The 18420-nt window shown below is 42.9% G+C and overlaps 1 protein-coding gene across 1 annotated transcript in view; it reads left to right on the forward strand.

Annotated features, from left to right (window-relative positions):
• The first annotated feature begins 2568 nt into the window (after positions 1-2568).
• FAM98A (family with sequence similarity 98 member A) overlaps positions 2569-18420 on the forward strand; it is a 37927-nt gene continuing 22075 nt past the window's right edge. The window contains exons 1-2 of the mRNA XM_029593878.1: positions 2569-3154; positions 16776-16924. Coding sequence (XP_029449738.1) covers positions 3102-3154; positions 16776-16924 — 202 coding nt within the window. The 5' untranslated portion in view covers positions 2569-3101. The remainder of the gene's footprint in view (positions 3155-16775; positions 16925-18420) is intronic.

Raw genomic sequence — 18420 nt, forward strand, 5'->3', positions numbered from 1 at the left:
GCGCGCCTCCTCAGTAGCGGGTATCCCAGAGGTGACTGTCAGCCAGTTAGGAAAACGCTCAATTTTGGAGCATCCCTTCTCCTAACATGTCCGCCGGCACCCTTTTTTTTTTTTTAGGATATTCTAATTTTTTAGTTCCTCTGCATTAATATATCACCATGTTAAGTCAGAAGAAGTACCGAAAAACAGTATTTTCAGCTTTTCTGTACACTTTTTGGGCTCTTCCTTGGCAAGTAAAAACGTGCGTGTCGGGTGAACTCTTTTTTTTGCATGTGATTGAACGCGTGTACATAATCGATTGAACGCGTCCATAATGCAATTGAACGCGTTAATCCCTGATGCAAAACGAGGGCACGTCTAATTGCAGGTTGAGCTGTGCGCTAAAGCCAGCACGCACTATTGCATTGGTCTGTTAATGTCGCACATTTTCTACAGGAAAAACTCTTTTCTGTATCGGCAGTAATTTTTGCGCAGAGAATGTGTGTTAAACTGCAAGCAGAAAGGTGTGTTTGGTTGAATAAGGGGTAAAGCTAGCGCGTCGAAAATGCGCATCCATTGTATTGTATTGTATTGGCCTGACAGAGAGGCTTAACAAGAGTGTGTGTGTCTGTGTCTTCTATATGATTGGTTCTGGACCCTTTTGTAAAAATTCCAGTTTCACTCGTTTGCATTCTCTTCAGGGATCTTTTCTATCACCCGCGTACAGCGACTATTAAATCGGTGGTGCACCAGAAATTGTGCTGCCCCATATGGTTCCAAAACATGTTAAGCATATGCTAATTATTTAAATAAGAGGAATGATGAGCTTCTAAGATCACATCCTGTACACAAAAATGTGTTAACTTCCTCACATCCACATAGTTAAGAGAAAATTAACAACATGCAGGCCGATACAGCTTTACCCCTTATTCAGTAAGGGGTAATAGAGCGTCAAAAACGTGCGTCCAACCCACCCAAAACTAATAGCACCCGCAACATGCAAATGCATGTTGATGGCCATATTAGTTATTCCCGGGAAATTCAAAAAGTAAAATGTGCGGCCAAGCCGATTATTTTACTTTCAGAAATTAGCGCCTACCCAAAGGTAGGCGTTAATTTCGCTCGGCAACGGGAAAGTGTACAGAAAAGCAGTAAAAACTGCTTTCCTGTACACCCTCCGACTTAATATCATGGCGATATTAAGTCGGAGGTCCCAAATGTAAAAAATAATTAAAAATTTAAAATCAGCCCGCGGCTTGAAAACCAGACACTCAATTTTGCCGGTGTCTGGTTTCCGAACCCGTGGCTGTCAGCGGGTCCGAGAACCGACGCCGGCAAAATTGAGCGTCGGCTGTCAAACCTGCTGACAGCTGCCGCTCCTGTCAAAAAGGAGGTGCTAGGGATGCACTAGTGTCCCTAGAGCCTCCTTTTACCGTGGGCCCTAATTAGCATATTTTTATTTACTGAATCGCGCGCATAGAACACTGGCCTGTGCGCGCGCTGGGAGAGTTCTCCCGCGTTTCTTTCTGTATCGGCCTGTTTGATAGCAAACAAACAGGCCGTTATAGAAAAACACCGGGTCGGCGCGCACAAGGCTGCGCAAAATCATCAGCCTGCGTGCGCCGAGCAGCCATCCTCCATTCCCTCCAGCCCCCCCCCCCACCTTCCCCTCCCTTCCCCTATCTAACCCACCACCCCTCAGCCCTAACTAATTTACCCCCCCCCCCACACTTTTATTTTACAAGTTATGCCTGAGGCAGATGTAACTTGCATGCGCCGGCCAGCTGCCGGCGCGCCATGTTCCGGTCCGGGGGCTGGTCCGGAGGCCGCGGCCACGCCCCCAGAACGCCCCTGGGCCAGAACCACGCAAATGGCCCCACCCCCCGAACGCACCCAGATGACGTGCCGGCCGCAACACGCCCCCCCAGGAAAGCCCCGGGACTTACATGTGTCCCGGGTCTTGGGCTCGGTGCGTGCAGGGGGTGGAAGGGGCAGCTTTACAGGGGTTACACGCATAATTCTTTGAAAATCTGCCCCTTACTGTATAAGGAGGTAAAGCTAGTGCATCGAAAACGTGCATCCAAACCGGAGCGCACTGTACTGTATCCGCCTGAAAGGACTTTAAAAAACGCATCTTTCAGAAGCGTAAATTATCACACAATAACATCGTTAGTTTTTTTGGCAACCAACTATATATAATTGTTTTTAAAGCCTTCAACCAGCATTTTTGTGCAAATCTCAAAAATTAACATCCACTATAGCTAGACGGAAATAACGGCAATTCGGTATTATAACTACACTACAATAAAGTAGGACATGAAAATCGAACCAAAAAACTCCTAAAGCAATGCTCTATTAAATTTAAGGTTAGAGTCACTAAAGACTGCTTATGAGGACAAAAAAAAAAAGGTTCTTAGTGCTTCCGATTCCCAAGCCACTCGCAGCCATTTTTAGGTAAGTATTGAGTTGTCCACCATCCTTTCCAATTCTTTTCAGCACACGTTCTCTGCCGTATGTAATTAAAGATCTGGCGTGCGCGCTCTTCCCCACTCTGGGTCTGGAGTCCTGCCCGCCCACGCGCGCCTCACCTCTCCCAGGTCAGTTCTGGTCGCGCGCGCGCCACTGCAGCCCCGCGTCGGGCGGAAGCAAGGGGTCCTTTTCGACCCTGCAAAGCAGCCGAGATGCTCCCTGAACAGCTTTTCTACTAATAGACGTTCCCACTCCAGAAAGCGAAATGTATTAGAAGACAAAAAATACAAAATAAGAGCGAATCTTTAAAAACGCCCAAGATGGAATACACGTGGTAACCGTCCATCCTTCCCTATTACTGCACTGTACGTCAAGCAGTCAGATAGCTGGTTCCCGGCAGTGCCATGGACAGCTTTATGACTAAGGGTGAGAGGTCAGGCAGGAGGACCCGGACTTGCCAACCCGGCAGGCGCCGGAAGAGCGTTGAGAGGTGGGTGGGTGACGGAGCTTTTCAGTTTCGCCGCTGTCACGACAGAAGCCGAGTGCGAGAGATACGGTTCTTGCTCTTGTCGTGATAACAGCCGCACATAGGGCGAATCTCTCCTAGCGAGCTGGGCCCAGTTCTTCTACCTCGCTCTGATCCGACGCCCGGCATGGAGAGTGAGAGCATGGAAAGTGACATCCTGGAGTCCCTGGAAGATCTGGGGTAAGTAGCGTCGCTTTCTCGAGCAGGTGGGAAGGTCGCCAGTGCTCTCGCGCCCTCGCCCCTGTTCTGTTAATTACAGTTGGAAAGGAGCACGCTTTCGCTGTCCAATCCGTGGCCAGTTCCTTTGATTGATTATTGTAGCGTGGCGTGGATGTTAGTGACACCTCCCCCCCCTTTATTGGCCAACAGAAGGCAGGCGAAGGAGCGTCCACGCGCAGATAGCTGTCATCTCTCTGGCCAGGGCCTTTACCCTCGCCTGTGAGAATTTATAGCATGCACTCTTAAGTGAATGGGGAGAACACTTCAAGTTGTTTGACTTGACCATTATACGAATAATAGATATAACAGCAAATAAAGGGGAGGTGGGCATTTAACCAATCAAATTGATCAGTTGTCTGTAAGTCTGGTGTTGTGGGACACACACAGACGAGGTACTTGGACTGTTCTATTGGTGGTCTTTGGTCCCACAACCATCACTGACACACAACTCTTTCAAATTTAAGAAACAGTTTTCATCATTCGCTCCTCCATATCTACAGTATTAGTAGATGCTGTATATGCTGTCAGCAAACTCAGGTTTGGGTGGATGTCGGTGTAGGATGTTTGGTAAAGTTAATATGGCTAAATCAAATACCACCACCCCAAAAATAGATCAGTTAATATAAACTAGTGGTAAATATTACAAGCCAATCATTTCAATAATTAAAAAAAAATTTGCAGCTTTAATAAGTCATAAATTATAAGCAACACATTCATACATATAAGAAAAATACTTTACATTCATACAAAGTATAAAAATAGCACCCCCACAAAATTAAAAAAAAACACATGCCCCCCAAAAACTCATACACAAGGCTTAAGTCACTCATACATCAAGCATATGCACTCAGCCGTGTCTAAAAAGGCAAAGAATACTAATATATTGATTCCAAAAAAGCAATTTTATATTCAACTTTCTGCAGATTTTCTTTAGACATGAAAACACAGTTCTGCATGCATATCAACTGAATAAATCGTGTGGCTTCAAAGGAATGGACTTTAACACTAAATATCTCTAAAGCTCAGCTTCAATCCAGCCGTCATCAGACATTATCCAACTTCAAATATCCCAACAAGGGTCCATTTTTCTCCTCATTCAAGAGGCTGCTTCAGGGGAACTCATTAACCTTTCGCTTATCTGCACAAACAGCATGCTCATCTCTCTCATGCCCTTGTTGTTCCATAACAGGTACCTGTACAATGTTGTACAGGATTTGATTATGGTGTTGAAATTAAGTGTAGAACAGATAGTTTAGCAGAAATTTTCTACAAACTCAAAACATGAACAAAACCAAGTAAACCCTGTGACCACTGCCTGTTAGGGAGCAAATGGTACACTTGTGTGTGACCCCTCTCCAGTGTTATCATCACAGAAAGGGGCTGAGATGTGACATATTCATATTTAGTCCTAGATCTGTACTAAACAGGGGAGAAGCTTTACTTCAGGGTCCTTTAGGATAGGAATAGTAATCACTCCAAAGAAAGCACTCTTCACGCTTGAGATGGTGTAACAACAAAATAAAACTTTATTCTAATTTTAGCTTCTTCAGAAGTATTGTGAGTACATTTCTTAGGAGATGAATCCATATCTCCAATCTATACATTAACAGGTGCACATTTTCAGGATCTCCTTTGGTTTTTGATACTGGGGCTTCTTGGCGGTACCAGATAGGATAGATAGGCGTGTGCCTTTCTCCATCTGTGGTAATGCCTCGCTGGCACTTGTACACACCGATTGTGTAAATCGGTGTGGAAAACTCCTTTTCTCCTTGGCTATCAGCAGGCTGCCGATTGGTTTCCAGTGAACTACTGGCAAACCATAAAACATAGAACTCTATAACAGTACTCTGTTCAGGCTAGAACAGAAATCCTAAGGGTAAGAGCTATCAGCCAGTTACAGGAAACTCATACTTACTCCAGGTCCAGATCTTAGGACTTAAGACACACAACCAGAGTGAGACAGTTTTAGTATCTTCTTCCCTTTTCTATTGTCTCATAAATAGAAAGAGATCACAAGCCCCTTTCTTTTGGTTAATGGCTGCTGCTGAGACACAACACAGATCTAATACTATTTTTATCCCTCCTGCAGCTTTTCTGCAGGGGAGAGAGGAAAACTCCTAATTCTACTCACTGCTTCTCTTCTTTTTCCAGAAAGTTCTAGGGGTCGTTATACTTGCAGGAATGATCTGTTGTGCCAGCTTTCTGTGGGGATGCTTTAGCAAATGGGTAATACTATCTTCCTACATTCCAAAACTTGTCCTTTCTAAGAGATACATTGCTTAGTAATTCCTTACTATTGGGTCATTATGTGTGTATCAAACAAAATGGATTGAAGAGTCACTTAAGTTATTGGTGTAGGATTGGACTACTCCTCTAGGACACCAGGACTTTTCATGATGGGTCAGTGCAGTGGTAATACAAGCCTTGGCCTGGGCAGCATAAGTCAGCACTGCAATTCAGCAGGCAGAGGGAGTTGTCAAAACAATCTAGGAACTGTTCTCATTGCTGTCACTCATGAAGACAGAGCCCAGTAGGAGGAAACTGTGAGGTGATTCTGAGGTTTGCAGTTGATCTGGATACAGTGTGCACTATTTATTTAAACATTTATTATCTGAATTTCTCAGCGGTGTTGTACAAGGCAGATTACATTATTAAAACATCAAACATCGAGATATAAAGGCATACAATATATACATTCAACAAAATGATATCATAAAACTAAATTAAATCAGTTTCTTAAAGGACCTCAGTGGCTCAGAGGTGTTACTTATTTCCTCATAGAAAATGTTTCAGCAAATAAGTGAACTTTTAAATTTTCCTCAATAACATCATGTCAGATTCTTGTCTAAGAGCAAATGGCAAATTGTTCTACAACACAGGGCCTGAAAATGAAAAGACCCTCGATTGAGTGACCAATTGCAAATCTCTTGTGGGCTTGTAAGATAATTTTTTCAGATATTAAGAGCCATCTTCCTTCAGGGTAAGAAGTCAATGCAATGTGATTAAACTAGGTTTGAGTTGTTCCTGCCTTCCAAGCCCTGTAATTATACATGATCTAGCATTTTGGACCATTTGCAAGAACTTCAATTACTTTTTTTTGACAAACCCAAATAAATAGCATTTCAATAATCTAAAAGTGATAATATCATTGCCTGCCTGGGCCACTGGCCGAAAATCTTCTTGATTTAATTAATATCCCAGATGCTGCACCAGTCTCAGCCTGTCCTTAAAACTGTTCATATCTGAGCCTTAAAATTAAGATTGACGTCTACTACAATTTCTAAATCTTGTACTTCTGATAAGTATGGGAATGATTGTCCTCTAAGTTGACAGCTCTGTCTCACCTGGAAATGACTTGGAAAATGAACATCACTGGAGCTGCAAGGTGAGAGGAAGCAGAAGGGAGGACCTGAGGAGGAGGGACAGAAGACAGTTAAAGAGAAACCAGCTTGGTCCCTTTTGAGAATTGCCTTCACAGTTAATACCAGAGTTTAAAACATTAACCATTTTCAAGATCTATGTGTGACGGTGGTAGTGGAGAGATGTTAGTATTTTTATTTGTGTTCTCTAAAAGAGACAGCCTTCTTATTGACAGACTCGCCACCATATGATTTGTTTTTGTTAGTTGCCATTTTAGCTTTGGACAAATAACTTAAGCCATGGGCATTTCAGGGTAACAGAGCCTTCTGCTGTGGAGTCTGTAGCATCTATTATAATTATCTTTTTATTTAGGTCTCTAGGTATTGTGGAATCTAGTTTGGCATCTGTGAACTTTGTAACAAGTTTCAAGCACACAAATGAAGCACTCCTGAATTTTGAATTGCACCTGGATATCCAGAGTTGCTGTTCTGTGTGCCCAGATTTATTTGTGATGTTGGGTTTTGAACAGTGAACATACTTTTACCTGCAGTGAGGAGGGGGCGGGGCAGTGAACAATAATTGGGCCTTATTTTTATGTGGGCAAATATTTACCTGTGTAAAATGCTTTGATTATTGGCCCCTATATCTGAAATGATATTAAGAGCTTTACATCAGTACACTACTAAGAAATCTTGTCTCAAACAAGGACATTCAGTCTAAGGCAACTTTTAAAACAGAGAAAAGGAAACAAGGAAAAAGTATTCATCTGTTCAATTAACAAATAATTAACTGAAACAAGTTACTGGGATTCATGACTCATTATGGTAGCTTTTACCACCTTCTGTTCACTGTCCCGATGACTCATAATATTTCTAACACCGCCAGTGATTAAGCTTGCTTATACTAACTGATGCTATTCCAATTTCCACTTCTCACATTCTGAAGATCTCTGCTGTGGGAATTCCTGATCCACAGCATTTTCCAGTTTATAAATGCTTTCTTTTCAGCCTTGTAGTCACATTTGAAGACAGAGTCTCTGTGATCTGGAAAGCTTATGTGCTATACTGTCTTTGGATAATTCCTATCTTGGTCCAATACAAAGCTATCACAGCCTACAAAAAATTGTTTCTAGACACAATAGTCTAAGATTTAGACTAATTCAACATACCTCTTGGGGCTGAATACACTAACATCCAGTATTAGAGCAATAAACAATGGTAAAACATGTGTTGCTGTTCTACCACAATACGTCAAGGGTTTGCTGACAAAGAGGTAAATAAAAACTACTGGAGAAGTGCAACACGAAAATACACCCCATGAAAGGGTTGATCTTGCTGTTATAGGCTCATACATGAAAAACTGGGACCCACCATAAAATTAATGTAGGCTTAAAATCGCCTCTGCAGATGGGAATGAGCTTGCAGTCCTGCGGAGCAGTAGCGTAGCCAGAACTGTGTTTTTGGAAGGGCCCTTCTAGTTGTACTCCTATCAATAGTGCCTTAGCATGTACCCAACAATAGATGTCTAAATAGCCTGCAGCATCTGTCATGCATCATAAGAAACATTTTAAAATATTTCAACTCAGCTATTTCAAGCACTTACCAACACTAAACCATATACACACTTAGGGAAATAAAATAATTAAGTTATATTTAAAGGTGTCTCAAGAAACAATACCATACACTTATGTCTGGCCAACTTTAAATTAATTTGTATTATAAAAACAATCAACTTACAGACATGATATCCTGCAAAGTATGGTAAAACGCCACTTGGTGTTATGGCCAAGTAATTATTATAATTTAGCACATATCCTTCAACTCCAAATTCTAATACTAATAAAATAATAAATATTTCAAAACAGCTGACAAATTGAATGATCAATAATTTAAACCAAGCTGATAAGGCCCTCCAAGAGGTCTCGCCCCGCAGGCTCATCTTTTATGGGTTTCGAGAAGCCCTAGTAGAAGATCGTAGTTAGACTGTCTTCCCTCCACTGGAACTCTGAGGTTAATATTTGAAAATGAACTACATATTCCCCAACTGGACCGGAGCCCTGTTGGATCTGAAGAAGCTCCATTGCTGCAGATGTGGTGCAGCTGGGTTCGTTGAAAGTGATGTGGAATTCCTTGAGGAATTAGTCCAGGTTTGAGAGAAGGGGGTCATCACTCTCCTAGAGGGGAGAGGCCTAGGGCAGCGTGGCCCCCACCCTCCAAGTTAGGACAGTATGTATCTCACCTATGCATTGTCAGTGGAGAAGAGGACAGCTTAGGTGTCGAAGTGTATCAGACATTGATTGCGGAAGCCCCTGCATTCCGAGGGCTTCCCCTGAAAGTGAGGTGGAGGTGGCAGCTGCAGTACTGGTCTGGGGGCTGGAGGCAAAGCTGCCTGCTGAACTTCTAGAGGAGCTGACTGTGGCGGGGCTGGTAGTGTGTCCAGGCAACCCACCAGTCTGTCCAGGACCCCAGTGATCTGGTCCAACACATTCTGCTGCTGCTGCTGCATCCATTGGGCCATTCCGGGAATGGCCTGCAGAGTGGCCAGAACCGCCTGGTCCATGGCCTCCGCAACCTATAATGCTGGATGGAAAAGTGCATCTTTGTTGCTGTGGTATAATTGGTGCTGCCTAGCGGGCAAATCTGCTAGACTCGCATCAGAAGCTGGCGGAGACGACTTCTGGTCCTGCTCTGAGCCACACAGATGTCTGTTGCTGAGCTCCCATGGGGCCTACTTGCATTTCTTTAATTAAATCCTATAATCTATCACTAAACTTTATCTGAAACAATGAGCAAGGATTCCTCATAAGGTTCCTATCGGCGCTCTAGGCGGAGAGGAGACCAAAGCCCCTGAAGAAGGGTACGCGGGGCAAATTACCGGAGTGAGATGAAGAGCTGATGATGCCAGTACTAGAGGGTGAGACCAATGAGGCCCCCATGGCGCCTGAGGCTTACCTGGACAAAGTTGAGGGCCTCTTGGAGGCTTTCACCGCTCAGTTTACGTCGTGCTTTGATACCCGGCTGGGTGTGGTAATGGACAAAGTCGACCAGCTTGTGGACACTATGCGAGACTAATCGGAGAGATTGAAAGAGGTTGAGACCCATATTTGGAAGATTCTCTGACGTCGCTGAGCTAAGGTGGGAAAAGTGGAGCGCTTGCAGACATTTGTTATCCAGAAAACGGACGACTTAGAAAATCGGTCGAGGCGAAACAACATCTGCATTATAGGCCTCCTAGAAAAAAAACAAGGGTCGCGATGCTGTCGTCTCCGTGGCACATTGGCTTCCCCAGTCACTTAAAATTACATGCAGAGATGGCACCCTTAAAGTTGATCAGGCGCACTGCATTGCTGCAATTTTGCCGGCTCGGAGAGGCTCTTCACGAGTCTTGATAGTGTGTCTTCATAACTCCCAAGATAAGCAAAGCATTCTCACTGCTGCCAGAGAATCTGGATCTTTATTTCATGAAGCAGCAAAGATAATGATCTTTGCCAATTTCTCGTAGGAGTTGCAGAAATGGCATCAAGCCTTTGGGCCTGTGAAGCAGGAATTTGGCAACATGGGCCTCTTATGCGATGTTCTACCTTGCCAAACTGAAGGTCACCATTGATAATAAGGCGGTCTGTTCTAATCTGTAGGAGATGGAACAGTTACTGACTGATATGAAACGCCACACCAACCCGCCGGACGCGCCATGATTGATCGGTGGTATACCTGTCAAAGTTCCACTATTCTACAGCAGAAAGAAGGCTGAGAGGCTTACTTGGACTGTGCTGTTGCTCACCGGAGTTCTTTTTTCAGTTTTCCACATTCTCATTTTATGTCTGTTAAATTTGCTATGTGACTCCACAACACTTACTGACTATGGGGGCTTGCTTTTTTCCTGATTCCTGCGCAACGATGATTGTCAGTGATCGCTAACTTGGGCTCTCTTATTTTTTGCCTCTCACTAGTATGTTCATCTCATTTTTATTTTTAGCATGGGCTTTGCGAGAAGGGTTCCTGCTGCAGAGGCTTCCTCTGTATACCATTCCAATGCACATGCATTTTTCTTTTGCAGTACTGTGTTCTGGCTGGAGAGTGCTCATTTTCTGTCCTATTTTCAAATTATTGCTATCTTTGTTTGCAGTGCAGAGTACACCCAGTTTAAAGACTGTTTTTTGTTTTTTTTTCTGGCTTTACCGAGGATGCTATAAGATGTTTGTTTTGCTGCTTCTCATGTTGTTATGAGTCAATTCAGTTCTTTGTACTTTTGAATGTTTTTATGTTCATTGAGGTGGTTGCTTAAGGGGTTTTTGATAAAGGTCGAGTGGGATGGGTGTGGGGTTTGGGAGGCTGTAGTTTTCAGACTGGAGCCCTGGTCCCAATTAACTTCCCATCGGGGTGGGTTCCAGTTGTTCACCCATTGGGTTTGTGGGGTTACCCTTAGAGGTTAGGAGTTTTTTATTTGGAAGGGGGGGGGGGGGTGGCGGTTGTTTTTGTATCTCAACTTTTTAGTAGAGGTAAGAGGGTTAGCTTTACTCACTACTTGGCTAGAGGAGATCGCTTTCTTTAGATTCCACTGCTATTTTCTTTATGCATTCCTGACATTATCTTAATCTGCTGACTTATTGGCTGGAGGCGATCCCTTCCTGGACCCAGCTGTTACTTCTCTTTTGGTTGGGGCTCTTTGGTTGTGCTCTAGGCCTGCTGAAGTGTTTTTTTATTCTCCCTCAGGTATGTGACCCCTACTGAGCCTGCAGTTTTCTGTCTCATTTAATGTCTGCTTTTAAACGCATGTCCTTGAATGTTAAAGGCATCTCGTCCCCCATAAAAAGGAAACGTATCTTGCAGTGGGCAAGCTGTAATCAGGTCCAGATTCTGTTCCTGCAGGAAACTCCCTTATCTAACATGGAAAATGAGAAATTGAAAAGTGGGTGGGTGGGAAGCATTTACTACTCGTCATATAACTCCCGTAGTCGGGGAGTTTGTGTGTTGATCTGTAAAAACTTACCTTTTCAAATTCACAAGTCGTTATATGATCCAGAAGGAAGATACATTATCCTTGATTGCTGTCTTTATGATGATAAATTTGTCCTAGCGAATGTGTATGGCCCCAACCATGACCAGAATGCCTTTTATAAGAGGTTGCTGGACATTGCTGTGACCAATGGCTATGATAAATTGTGCATGGCGGGGTGATTGGAATGTTTGTATGAACTCCTCCTGGAAAAGACATCTTCTGGATGCCTTTTCCCATCCCAGTACTGGTTTGATTGCAGTGAGTTAGTTTCCTCCTTGTCCCTATTAGACATTTTGGCATCATTTTCATACCACTGATAGGGATTATAGATTCTACTCCCCCCCCCCCCCCCCCCCCCCCCCCCATCCACCCACCCAAAAATTCTAGCTGGGGCATGGGATTGTGCCATCCTCCCTTGTACTATCTGTGACCACAGCTCTGTGGAGCTACTGCTTTGCCTTACAGGTAACAGACCACGCACTCCTATGTGGAGGTTAAACACGTCCCTGCTGGGCAAATTGGAATTTCTAGATTTGGTTAAAAAGACTGCATGAATTTAATGAACATAGCCCTCCTGGTGACTACTTGCCTGTACTTCGCTGGGAAGTTCCCACCGGGGTGGCAAGAAATACAACGAGTGAGGTAATCAAATTTGCAGATGATACAAAATTGTTCAGAGTAGTTAAATCACAAGCAGATTGTGATAAATTGCAGGAAGACCTTGTGAGACTGGAAAATTGGGCATCGAAATGGCAGATAAAATTTAATGTGGATAAGTGCAAGGTGATACATATAGGGAAAAATAACCCATGCTATAGTTACACAATGTTAGGTTCCATATTAGGAGCTACCACCCAAGAAAGAGATTTAGGTGTCATAGTGGATAACACATTGAAATCGTCGGTTCAGTATGCTGCAGCAGTCAAAAAAGCAAACAATGTTGGGAATTATTAGGAAGGGAATGGTGAATAAAATGGAAAATGTCATAATGCCTCTGTATCACTCCATGGTGAGACCCCACCTTGAATACTGTGTACAATTCTGGTCGCCGCATCTCAAAAAAGATATAGTTGCAATGGAGAAGGTACAGAGAAGGGCGACCAAAATAATAAGGGGAATGGAACAGCTCCCCTATGAGGAAAGACTAAAGAGGTTAGGACTTTTCAGCTTGGAGAAGAGACGGCTGAGGGGGGATATGATAGAGGTGTTTAAAATCATGAGAGATCTAGAACGGGTAGATGTGAATCGGTTATTTACTCTTTCAGATAATAGAAAGACTAGGGGGCACTCCATGAAGTTAGCATGTGGCACATTTAAAACTAAGCGGAGAAAGTTCTTTTTCACTCAATGCACAATTAAACTCTGGAATTTGTTGCCAGAGGATGTGGTTAGTGCAGTTAGTATAGCTGTGTTTAAAAAAGGATTGGATAAGTTTTTGGAGGAGAAGTCCATTACCTGCTATTAATTAAGTTGACTTAGAGAATAGCCACTGCCATTAGCAATGGTTACATGGAATAGACTTAGTTTTTGGGTACTTGCCAGGTTCTTATGGCCTGGATTGGCCACTGTTGGAAATTGGATGCTGGGCTTGATGGACCCTTAGTCTGACCCAGTATGGCATGTTCTTATATTCTTATGAAGCATTTAAGGCTTATCTCAGAGGGCAAATAATTTAGTTATTCCAGCCACCTCCAGAAGGATCTGAGACAGTTACTTCACTCCTGGCCGATAATACTTGGTTGGAAGCCCAACATAAATGGGATTGTAAGAATGAGACATTTCGGAGATTGGAACGTGCCCAACAAGAGCTCTCCTCTCTGGAAACGGCTAAAATAGAGCGTGCCCTGAAGTTTACCAGGTTAAATTGCTACGAGCATGGTGACAAGGCGGGGACTTCGTTAGCTAGAGCGGTGAAAGAAAGGCAAGAGAAATCACATATTACAGTCCTTTGCACCCCGGAGGGCCTGACTACTTCTGACCCGTGTAAGCTTGAGCACTTAATGGTACAGTACTTTTTGGACCTTTACTCAGCCCAATAGGCCGGACGATGAAAACATTCAAACTTTTTTGGAAAGCATAGATCTCCCTGAATTGGGTGAGGCCCAGAAAGTAATGCTGGTGGAGCCCATTTCTTGACATCCAAATGGCAATTTGGGCCCTTCTAGCCAGGAAATGTCCAGGCCCAGACGGTTATGTTGATTTTTTACAAGAAATGTCTGGAGGACATAGCCCCCTTTCTGGTGTGTCTATACAATAGTACTGGCCAGACGGGGTCCTCCTGGGGGGATTGGTTGAGGCCACTATCTCTCTCAGCCATAAACCTGGAAAAGATCCAACTGATTGCGGTTCCTATCGTCCAATATTGTTGCTAAACTCTGATCTAAAGATAACTTGCAAAAATATTGCAGCTTCGTCTGGAAAGTATACTTCCCTACTTAGTTCACCCTGACCAGATGGGGTTTGTTAAGGGGTGCATGTCCACAGCTAATACTAGATGCTTATTTAATATTATTCATCTTTCTCAAATTGGGGAAAATGGGGCTCGTTATATCTCTTGACATGGAAAAGGTGTTTGATTGTATTTCCTGGCCATTTCGCTTTTTGGTCCTTAGGAAAGTGGGTCTTCCTGATAGCACTCAGCCACTGCACGAATCTATGTATGAAACCCCTAAAGCTAGACTTTTAATGGAGTACTATCTCCCTTTTTTTATATTTATATATATATATATATATATATATTGAGGTATTAGGCAGGGGTGTCCCCTCTCCCCGCTACTTTTTGACCTGGCCATCGAGCTCTTGGCAGCTTTGATTTGCTAACAGCGGGACATCACTGGCTTCCGGTTTGGTAGGCAGGAGCATACTATATCACTCTATGTGGATGATGTCCTGATCTTTCTGTGTAATCTGTGAGAATCGGGACCCGCGTTGCTGGACGCTCTTTGATCGGTTTGGGAATCTGTCTGGGTATAAAGTAAATTATGACAAGTCTGAAATTTCCTTTATACGGCCCCGTAACATTGTCCCAGTAAGTATGGCTAATTTCAGGGTGTTCTGTGATGGGTTCACCTATTTGGGGATTTATTTTCCTCGGGACCTCAGTCAAATGTATGCATGTAATTATGAAAGTTTGTATGCCATAATATTTGCAAAAATGGGTGGACTTTCCAATCTCTTGGGTGGGGCGCATAAATCTAATAAAAATGAGTATCTTGCCCGACTATTATATTGTTTTTGACAATTTGCACAGCTTTTTCTCAAAATTTATCTGGAGATATAAATGTCCATGCATTAAGTTAAGTAAATTGTGGCTCCTTAAGAAACGAGGGGGATGGCGCTTCCCAACCTAAGGGCGTATTACTGGGCAGCCCGCTTACTTCCTCTTAAGATAGGGTTTAGGCATGCTGGTGCCATTTGGCGGTTCTTGAGCAGTCCCAACCTGACGAGATGGTTCTCACTTTGCCCCCTTTTGTACCCCAGTTTCCCCGATTCGCAGGAGAGTAGGAGCAGTCCTTTGGTAGCCCACATGCTGTGGGTCTTTTGACCAGTTGTGTGAGATATTTGGGTCTCACTAAGGAAGCCGTCTCCTTGATGGTTTCAGGCCTTACTTTTGCTCCCGGGTTGAAAGCCTGGAGAGATTGTGGCTTAGTTAGCCTAGCAAAGCTTTGGGAGGTTGGGAAGCTTCTTACTTTTGAATCCCTCAGTTCTGACTTTGACCTTCTGACTTTGACCACTAGAGAGGCTCGGCAGTGAAGGCTTTAGCCCTCTTCCCCTGTAGCCGGGACTCATTTCTGCTCTCAGCCAGGGAAGGCTGAGGTCAGGTAAAAGTCTTTTTTATAAGGTGAAAAAAAAAATACAGCAGCGAGAGGAAAGCAGGAGAAAGGGTCTGTTACCTTGGCGTTTGCCTGTTCCACTTACATCTCTGGGGAGTTCGGTGAAGTAAGGAGGGAGTGCAGGCATGGTGGGTTGAGCAGCTGTTTTTCTAGGCCCTGCTTCCAGGTTTTTTTTCCTTTGGTGAGCGATAAGCCGCAAGGTCACTTTGCGCCTTTTTTTGCTGCAGGCATCGAAGCGCTTCTGCCCAGTTGTGCGCCCAACTTCAGCGTCTCTTTCTAAAACTTATAAAATTTAAAATCCACCATCATCCAGCTAATTATTCAGGACCTGTTGTGAAGAATTCTGAAACTACCAAATCATTTTATAGAAACTCTTTTAGGAATACATTCTGAAAAACCTCTTTATTATTTTTTTTATATTTTTGAAAACCATACAGTAAACAATCTCATCAACATTGTATGAATTAAGCACAAGAAGGAAGGATATTAATCCAATCCAAAGCTAAGCCACACCGAGAAGAGCAAAAAATTATGATTTCTACAAATAGCCTGCCATTTCAGATACTCAGGATATGCAGTTACCCTTACTCCCAGTCTTTCCACTGTTCTTTTTCCTTAGTTTCTAACTTCTCCGTTTTTTTCCTTTTTCAGTAGTATAAATGCATAAATCTCCCTTGCCCCTTTCACACCTAGTGGGTGAAGGATTCTCTTCCAATATGAACAGATACATTGTTGAGCTGTTAACAATACAGGGAAAAGAAAATCTGTTTTGTGCACGTGTAAATGGAAGGTTAAGCATCCAGAGAAGTGAGCATGCATCTGAATCATTATTTGAGAAACATTTTCTTCAGTTAAAACTTGCATTTTTAGAATGACAGGAGCAAAGGATGTGAAATGCACGACACATCATCATGTTATTACTGATCATAGTTGACACTGACAGTGATCTATAGATTTTGGTTTTATAGTAGTGGAGGTCTGTTCTGCAATATGGTTTATAATTCCACTTGTATTGTAAGTGTAGAATTTTTATAGTTCAGCAAAGCAAACTATTTTGAAGCCACTGCTAGCATTGCTGTATTGTGGATTACTCTCGCCATCGTCATGCCACTTCTGTGAAGGGCACTAGTTCAGTCTTATCAGTTTTCTAATTTCCCGAGAGAATAGAATCTCTTTTTCTTCCCTTCCTTCTTTTCTGACATGTCTTTTATACAAGATTTAGTGGCAGTGGTAGACCCATCTCTTATCAACAGCGTTGAAACTCATGACTAGATGAGCTGTTCTCTTTATGTTAAGTTTATTATTCTATTACTTTTGCTTTGATAATTTCTAGCTTACTACCTCTGAGTTTCTCTGTGGCCTTTCTTTTTTTTTTTTTTTGCCTTTACCAGGTACAAAGGACCGTTGTTGGAAGATGGAGCTCTGATTCATTCAGCCTCTGGAGGAGCTGCCTCTCCTGAGTTCACCAAACTTTGCGCCTGGCTGGTGTCTGAGCTCAAGCTGTTCTGTAAACTAGAAGAGAATGTGCAGGCAACCAACAGTAAGTCTGCGCAGCTGCTGTGGGCAGAATGAGAAACAGAAGATTAGAATAGGCATATGAAGAAACTACTGGGATCAGCAATCACACTGCTAAAGAACGCCATCTCCTCTCTGCTCAATATTTGAAAAACTTGTGCATAGTAAGACCTGAGGCTCAATATCTGTTCTCTAGTCAGTGCTGAAAAATCTCTGCACCAAACCATGAACTGCTAAGGCAGGGTGGAGTGATTTAAATCAAGGATCACTAAGAGAGAGCCATGATTTAAATAAATCATTGATTTAAATTGTTTTCCATTGATATTATGTCACATATTCCTTAAAAAATGGTGCAGATCTGATCACTAAAACATGAAGGAAATTTACCTGTTAAATCTCTTATGCTGATTCCCTGGACTTGTAGCTTCCTCTATCCATAGTGTTTTCATGTCATCAATAGCGCTATGTTTTTTTTTTTCTCTTCTTGTTGCCGTCCATGTCATCACATCTCTCTCTTTCTTTACTTCTCTTTCTCTTCCCATTCCAGAAGGACCTGGTAGTATGGGTGGGAGGGTGGGCATTGGGAAATGGTTGTATTTATAATTGTAAAACTGTTTAAAAAAAAGAAATCACTTATGCTAAAAGGCATAGAGTCTTGAAGAATGGCGCATTGCTAGTTGAATTCTTTAACTCAGTGGTTCTCAACCAGTGTATCGGGACACCCTGGGGTGTCACCAAGGAGTGGAAGGTGTGTCATCAAATATTTGACATAGCAAGCCTATGCTTTCTATAACAGCCACATGTGCTTGCTGCTTGAGGAGAGGGCAGAGTAAGGACCTGGTACTTACAATCCCTCATCACTGCCCCCTGTTGCTGCTTTTCCCCTTGACCCTGGCAATCACTGCCACCACCAGCCCAAGCCAGAAATGTTGTAGGCATGCTATATCCTGCCCCGCCATCCTGCCTTACCTCCCCTGCCCCCGCTTCTTGGAGTTTCCGGTTTTTTTCTGTATGTTTGTTTATAATTTATGTTTTTTTATTCTGTATTAAATAAGAGTCATTCTGCATGTTTATCAGAGGTGAGGGATTTTGCTAACTAGAATGTAGATTCTGTGTAGGAATCTAGAGCAGTCTGGTTTTCTTTGTTTTTCCAATAGTAAGTGCACAGTCTTGCTTTTTCATAGGTAAGGTTGTTACTGTTCAAGTCCTGGGAGTTAGTGCTCTTATGGTATGGCTGGTATGCTAGATAATTTCTAAATATCTTTTTTAGCAGGTTTTCATGTTATTTCACAAAGTGGCTGGTAGGCAAAGGATTTTGAAGTATTATTACCGAGGGGATATCAGAATTTGAATATATTTTTTGTATGGTGAGTTGAAAGGGGAATTTTCCTAATTCTGCTCTGTATAAACTCCAGAAGAGTTTTCTGAAGTTGGCAGTGAAATGCATGAGAGTTTGTCTGTATCGAAAAACTGTGTGCTACATATGCATATCAGTCCTAGATTTCTCACTGATGCAGTAAG

The sequence above is a fragment of the Rhinatrema bivittatum genome, chromosome 3 (assembly GCF_901001135.1).
Source record: "Rhinatrema bivittatum chromosome 3, aRhiBiv1.1, whole genome shotgun sequence".
Taxonomy (NCBI): Eukaryota; Metazoa; Chordata; class Amphibia; order Gymnophiona; family Rhinatrematidae; genus Rhinatrema; species Rhinatrema bivittatum.